This window comes from Entamoeba nuttalli, assembly GCF_000257125.1.
Source record: "Entamoeba nuttalli P19 unplaced genomic scaffold asmbl_5943, whole genome shotgun sequence".
NCBI classification, from domain to species: Eukaryota; Evosea; order Mastigamoebida; family Endamoebidae; genus Entamoeba; species Entamoeba nuttalli.
The window spans coordinates 1-7,146 of record NW_008577782.1 but is presented as its reverse complement, the minus strand read 5'-3'; the positions used below and the strand labels follow the sequence as shown (position 1 = coordinate 7,146).

Below are 7,146 nucleotides of genomic sequence, written 5' to 3'. Positions count from 1 at the left end.
TTTGATTTGATAAAAGCAATCACAGCAAGTACTACAATAACTGCTATTGTAATAACAAACATTATCCAGAAACAAATAACAAAGAATAATCCAGCCCAATAGAAACAAAGGCAGAAGAGTGCAACCATAAATACAATTCCATTGATAATAAATGATTGAAGAGCGACAGCACGTACATAAACATTTTGTTTTTCAAGGAAGAAAATAATAATTCCACCAACCCAACCAAAAACAGTAGCAAGAAGAGAAAGGACTGGAACACTACATGAAAGTGTAGTAGATTGATTATCAGTGGTTTGGGCGTTTTGAGAATAATCATTAAAAGGGTCTGACATTGGTAATTTTATGAATAAATTTATTAGTTCCATTAAATAGTTCAATAAAAAATTCGATGAGATACTTAGAGTGAATAAACTGAGAAGTGAGTTAGGATATTTTTAAATAAAAAATCGGGATATTAGTATAAATTTTAATATTATTTTTAAGATAGATTAATTCGTCATTGTATATGAAATTGTTTTCAAATGTCAGATATAAATTTTACAGCTTAACTACAATGTATTGGTAATGTTCTAATTAATTCAAATAAAGTGAACCTGAAAATCCAATTCACTTTTCTTAATTAACTTTAGACACAAAGTATTAATGTTCTACTTAAAAAAAAAACATTTATTCTAACAATCCTTTATCACTTTTATTTGTCATTTTTTTCATATTTTTTATTTAAATTGATTATTCATTCAATAAGAAACGATTTTTAATTCGATGAAATCCAAATGGAATTTAATATTTTTTTAATATAAAATAATAGAACTTTAATCTTAAAAATAATTAATTTATTTGATTTTATGTCAGACCCTTTTAATGATTATTCTGGAAATAATGCTGAAGTAAGTTATGAAACTACAACTCTCAGTTGTAGTGTTCCAGTCCTTTCTCTTCTTGCTACTGTTTTTGGTTGGGTTGGTGGAATTATTATTTTCTTCCTTGAAAAACAAAATGTTTATGTACGTGCTGTCGCTCTTCAATCATTTATTATCAATTTGATATTCTTTGTTATTGCCTTGTTCTTCCTTATATTCTATTGGGCTGGATTATTCTTTGTTATTTGTTTCTGGATAATGTTTGTTGTTGATGTCATTGTTCTTATTGGACTTGCTGTGATTGCTTTTATCAAATCAAAATCTGGTGTTTTCTTTGGTATTCCACCACTTGGAGGATGGATTCTTTCTATTGCTAACCATTAAATTATTTACAAAATCCTATTACTGATTGAATTTCGTTATTGGTTTGATAGTATTTAGTTATTATTTTTTGGTTTATATAACATAAAAACAATTTATTTTTTAAGTTATTTTTATAATATTTAAACCCCTAATTTTTTTCTTAAAAAATTTTAATTCTTTTTAAGAATAAAAAGAAAGAATTTTTAAATTTGCATGTATTGAAACGTAGTTTATTTAATAATATTTTATGTACTAAACATGCAAAATAAATTGTTGTAAATAATAAAAGTATTTTAAGAAATACTTTAAATAAAATCATCAAATATTTTTTAACTTCTTTTCATTAAAAACAAATATTCATATTCAAAACTGAATTACAAATAAAAGACTTTATAAAGTTTAAAAATTTATTACTAAATTATATTAGGAAAAAAAAGCATAGTATTAATAATTATCATTGTTAATTGTTTAATAAAGATATTTTTTAAATAACAATAATTAAAATAAATATTATCACTATTCTAGAAAGTTTATAGAATTTTATAATAATTTTATTTATAACTTGATTCTTTTTATTCATTCAATATTTGAATTTGTTAATGTATTTTTAATCATAATTTTTGTTTTTTCTATTTGAAAAATAAAACGTTTTTATTACCCTTTTATTTAAGTTTTTTTTATTTCAATGAAATTTTTCCAGAACATCAATCGTTGGGATAATGATACGAAGATAAGTATATCCATTATTCTTATTGGTTTTATAATGACTTTATTTATTTCATTCGTTGACTTATTTACTCTGTACCCACAATTTAATTTTTCTTGGATTTATCTTCTTTACATAATTCTTTGGTTAATGTCATTTGTTTGCTATTACAAATGTGTAACAACAAATACTGAAGTCCCAGAAATTACTAAAATGGACATTTCAACATATCCACCATGTTCTAAATGTGGGTTAGGTAAACCAGAACGAGCACACCATTGTTCAAAATGCAAGTCCTGTATATTAGAAATGGATCACCATTGTAATTATATTGGAAACTGTGTTGGATTTGCTAATAAGAAATACTTTTTGTTGCTTCTCTTTTATGTTACATTAATGATACTTTTTGTTCTATTAATCAATACTCCGTTAGCGATTTATGCCTTTTTTTATCCATTAAGAAATCCATTTTATCATTGTGTATTTAGATTATTTGATTTGGTTCATTGTATTCTTGGTATTTATGCACTTACTCTAATAGCGTCTACAGCTCATGTTGTAATAAAAGGCTTATTTTGCAATTATACAACTATTGAGTTTATCGTTTGTTTTTTTAACCCTTTCTATGTTATTAAATCTCAAGGTTCAATCTTATCAATTTTTATAGGTAAAAGGAGAAATGGGATGGGTAAGTTCTGCTGAGTCAAGAAGGAAAAATAAATATGACTTAGGTACATTGAGAAATATTCAACAAGTCTTTGGAATTGGACTTCTTCAGGCATTATTACCAATTCCATCAAATACTACTTGTAATGGAATTAATTTTGAAACTAATGGAGAATATAATGAAGCATTAGAAAACCAATACAATGAGTATTATGAAGATTATTAGAATAGTTGTTAACAAGAGTTTAATTAATTTTTAAATTAATCAAAAAGAGAACTGAAACTTTTTTTAAATAAACAGAAATGAACCATAAAAAAATTAAAGTAGCAGGTATTGGTGAGGTTGTTTGGGATTGTTTTGGGGATGTTAAAAAACAAGGAGGAGCGCCATGCAATTTTGCTATGCACATGGCACAATTTGGTTTTGAGTCATATGCTTTCATTGCTGTTGGAAATGATGAATTAGGTAAACGTTCACTAGAAATAATTCACTCATTTGGGGTTCAAACTATTGACCCAGTTGTAGATTATGAAACAAGTACTGTAATTATCACTCTTCACAATGGGATTCCATCATATAATGTTAAACTAAATGTTGCTTGGGATCATTTGAAATTAACAGACTCTATCATTGAAAAGGCAAAAGAATTAGACGCAGTTTGTTTTGGAACTATTGCACAAAGAAGTGAAGAAACAAGAAAGTCCATTACTCAGTTTTTAAAATTAATGAAACCAAATTCGCTCAAAGTCTTTGACGTTAATTTAAGACAACATTTTTATAACAATGATATAATTCAAGAGAGTTTATCATTATCAAATATTGTTAAAATGAGTGATGAAGAAATTCAAGAAGTAGGTAAGGCTTGTGGATTTCAGGGGAATGACTTAGAAATATTAAAACAAATTCATCATCAATATCATTTGAAGTATTCATTACTTACACTAGGTGAAAAAGGGAGTTATGTTTATGACGGTACTAATGAAATATTTTGTGAGCCAACAAAAGTAAATGTTGTAAATACTGTTGGTGCTGGAGATTCTTTTACTGCTATTTTTGTTGGTTCAATTCTTAAAGGAAAAAGCATTGAACAAGCACAAAAATTAGCAAGTAAAGTTGCTAGTTATGTATGTACTCAGGATGGTGCAATGCCAAAACTCACACAAGAGTTTTTATCTGAGTTAAAATAATCAAAAAAAAATTTATCTTTTTTTTAATTTATTGTTCACATATTCTAATGAAAGAATGATTAAATTAGTCTTGATGTTCCTCTGACTTTTCTTCAGAACTAAGTTCTTCATTTTCTAAATCTTTGGCAGTCATCACAATGGCTCTCTTTTTAACCTCTTGGGCTTTAGCTTTTATTTCAGCCTTTCTAGCTTCTTTTTTAGCTTTTTTTTCTTCTTTTTTTGATTTTTTTTGAGCTTTTTTAGCCTCTTTCTTAGCTTTTTTTTCACATTTACCACAACATTCATCACAATTTTCACATTTGGCTGGTTTTTTTTCTTCTTCATCTTTCTTTTCTTCTTTAACTATTTTTTCAATCTTTTTATCTGCCTTCTTATCACTTTTGGCTTTCTTTTTTTCTAATTTCTCTTTCTTTTTATCTGCTTTTTCAACTACTCCAACAATTTTTTCTTCACCTTTTGCTTGCTTTTTGGCTTCTTTTTTAGCTTTCTTAGCTTCTTTTTTTTCTTGTTTTTGTTGTTTCTTTGGCTTCTTTTCAATCTCTTCTTTCTTTTCTTCAGTAACTTCAATCTTCTCTTTTTCCTCAGTCATGTAATTTTGGATGTTTTTTAGTTTGAAACTCTTCTATTTATTGTGAAATTCTACTTTGTGTTTTATCATTTTGGGATAGTAAAAGAGTCATTTCCTTGTTATTTCAGATTAATGTTGGAAAAGGGTTTCTAATTAAAATTATAAGCAAAAATTCTTTTTTTTACTGGAAGTTAGAATAAATATTACATAAAATAATAAAATAATAAAATATTAATTTTACTCAAAAAAGTTTTATTATTAATTAAAAATACCTAAGATGCTAAGCTTCTGTTTTATTTTTATTAATTTTCCAAAAATATTCAAATTTATTTTGATGACAAATTTTTAACAATAAAGATGAAAATGGTAATATCTAACTTATTAAAGAGGAGTCTTTAAAATGAAAAAGATATTAATTTCAAAAAAGATCTTTATTTCATAATTAAATTATCTTATATTCATGTTTCTTTAATAGTTTTATTTGAATTTTATTTATAATTAATAAGTAAATAAATACTTTTTTTATAGTTATAATTAAACATTATTTAAAATGTTAAAAATAGAACAATTTATTTTTTAAAATAGTAACTAATGAAGTATTATTTCAATACTTTTAACTGTTTGAGTTTATTTTTGTTTTTTATTATATTTACAAAATTTTATTAACTAACATAAATTAAAGAACCAACAACCACTTAACATTCAGTTTTGTATTATTTCTAATATCATTCTAAATTAAGTTTTAATTAAAGCCATAACACTTTTATCTGTTCATTACGTATCATAGTTATTATCAAAAAAATAAAGATAATTTCAAGACAAATAAAATATTACAAGTTTTTCTATATTCTTAAATTCTATTTCAATCCCATATTTTAAAAAGTGTCAAATTAAAATAGATGATAAAAAAAAGTTATTATTAAATAGTTTAATAAAGAGATGTTATTTTCCTTTTGAGTAGATAAATAAAGAAATTAATATAAACTAAGAATAAATAAAAGAATATTGACTAAGAAAGAAAAACAATAAATATTTTTTATTTTTGTTTTACTTAAATATAAAAAAATGTTATTAAAATTTTGTTTAATAATACAAATTAGTAAATAACAAAAATAAATATATGAAAAATAAAAAGTAGAATAACAAAATATAAAAGGGAATAATTAATGAATTAAATTTAATTATTATATCTTGAAATTAACTCATCAATGAATTGTGCAGTTTCCATTCTTTGTTGTTTTAATTGTTCTGGGTCAGTATCTTTCTCAGCATAAAGATCAGCACAATGAGCAGTACCTTTGATATAAGAAGCATAACAATTAATATCTGAAGGAAGAGTTTCATGTTTAGCCAATGGACTCCATGGATCAGTTGAACCAGAAGTATAAGCTACATTAGTGGCTTTTGGTTTATAACCACCATACATTAAATTAGTATGGTGAACTCTTCTATCTAAACGTTGTTTATCTACATTGAAAATATCTTTACAAAGAAGATAATAAAATTCATTATTAAGTCTCTTTGAAAATGGAAGACTTTCATTAACTGGTTGGAAATAACTGTATTCACTACAGATTTGCCATGCCCAACTTCTTGTTGATGCAAGTCTATTTCCTTCTTCTTCTGTTTTAGTATTTGCCATATCCGTAAGCATGTCAGCATAACTTGATGGTGCACATTTAAATCCAAATTCATTAAATGCATGACTCATTAAGTCAACCATATTCTCATAAGCTGTTTTTCCTTCAGTAGTTAATACATTACAAACACCTTCAATAGTTAATGAATAACTTCCATTATATTGTGGATAATTTACCATTGTTGCTTGGATTTGTTGAATAAGAATAGTAAGGTCATCTTCTTCTTTAATTTCAGTACATGTTTTAAAATCATTCTTAAGTTGTGCTTTACCAGAATCAGTTTTGAAAAGTTCTTCAATACTTTCAGTAGCTTCTTTCCAAGCATTACCACATTTTTCACCCATATCATTGTAAATAACATCTAAAAATTCATAAAAAGTAGATGTGGCATAAACTGGTGCAGATGAAGCAACAGCTGCATAAACTACATTTGGATATTTTTGTCTAATCCAAGTAGCAAGGTTTCCACTATATGATCCACCAAAAACAATAACAGGACCAGTGATTTGATATTCCTTTTTAATTTGATTAATAATCATAACATAATCTTCTAAGGCTTGAGCTGCACTAAGATATCCAAGATTTTCTTGTGACAATCCTCCTTCTGGAACAGATTTACCATAAAATCTATGTTCAATTGCAAGCATTAATGAATTATATTTTTCGGCATATTTATTAATAACAAATCTTCCTCCAACAGCAGCTGCCCTTTGTGTTCCTTCTCCTCCAAGGTCAACCAAAAGTGGTGCTTCTTTACTATATATAGTATCATTAATAAAATATCGAATATTTATCGTCTTTTTATTGGTTAAATCAAAGTGGTCAATTGGTTGTGTTGAAACACGTTCTATAACGTCGCTTCTATCCATTTCTCCTCTAAAACGAATGTTTTGGAAACGAAATCCAAGAGATGTTGTGAGTAATAAGAAAAGAAACATTACTTAAGGATTTTCGAGATTCCGAAATTCTTTTTTTTTCTACTATTATTGAAACTATAGCTTTCATTTTTTTTACTATCAAATATTCCTATTTTTTATTAACCAGACTCAGAATAGAAAATTTCTACTATAAAGGAGTTTTCAGACAACTATACAGTTCATTTTGCCTTTGGTTTGTATCATTAAAAACAAAATATAAATTAAAAAAAAGAGG

At 25.7% G+C, this 7,146-nt stretch overlaps 6 protein-coding genes across 6 annotated transcripts in view; 3 read left to right on the top strand and 3 right to left on the bottom strand.

The window, feature by feature from the left end:
• Positions 1-335, bottom strand: part of ENU1_143410 (hypothetical protein) — a gene marked incomplete at both ends in the record, with an annotated part of 456 nt that extends 121 nt beyond the window's left edge. Inside the window, one exon of the mRNA XM_008860396.1 lies at positions 1-335. This exon is cut by the window's left edge and continues 121 nt beyond it. Within this exon, the coding sequence (XP_008858618.1) occupies positions 1-335 (335 nt within the window).
• A 513-nt stretch (positions 336-848) lies between these two features.
• Positions 849-1,247, top strand: ENU1_143400 (hypothetical protein; the record flags this gene model as incomplete). The annotated part of the gene is made up of 1 exon (XM_008860395.1): positions 849-1,247. The coding sequence occupies one exon, from the start codon at positions 849-851 to the stop codon at positions 1,245-1,247; it is 399 nt and encodes a 132-aa protein (XP_008858617.1).
• Positions 1,248-2,082: 835 nt separating this feature from the next.
• ENU1_143390 (DHHC zinc finger domain containing protein) lies at positions 2,083-2,824 on the top strand (the record flags this gene model as incomplete). Its single annotated transcript, XM_008860394.1, has 2 exons — positions 2,083-2,535; positions 2,600-2,824. 2 exons carry the CDS (start codon positions 2,083-2,085, stop codon positions 2,822-2,824), a joined length of 678 nt encoding a protein of 225 aa, XP_008858616.1.
• A 77-nt stretch (positions 2,825-2,901) lies between these two features.
• Positions 2,902-3,786, top strand: ENU1_143380 (fructokinase, putative; the record flags this gene model as incomplete). Its single annotated transcript, XM_008860393.1, has 1 exon — positions 2,902-3,786. One exon carries the CDS (start codon positions 2,902-2,904, stop codon positions 3,784-3,786), a length of 885 nt encoding a protein of 294 aa, XP_008858615.1.
• A 64-nt stretch (positions 3,787-3,850) lies between these two features.
• ENU1_143370 (hypothetical protein) lies at positions 3,851-4,375 on the bottom strand (the record flags this gene model as incomplete). The annotated part of the gene is made up of 1 exon (XM_008860392.1): positions 3,851-4,375. The coding sequence occupies one exon, from the start codon at positions 4,373-4,375 to the stop codon at positions 3,851-3,853; it is 525 nt and encodes a 174-aa protein (XP_008858614.1).
• Positions 4,376-5,531: 1,156 nt separating this feature from the next.
• Positions 5,532-6,932, bottom strand: ENU1_143360 (serine carboxypeptidase (S28) family protein; the record flags this gene model as incomplete). The annotated part of the gene is made up of 1 exon (XM_008860391.1): positions 5,532-6,932. The coding sequence occupies one exon, from the start codon at positions 6,930-6,932 to the stop codon at positions 5,532-5,534; it is 1,401 nt and encodes a 466-aa protein (XP_008858613.1).
• Between the last annotated feature and the right edge of the window lie 214 nt (positions 6,933-7,146).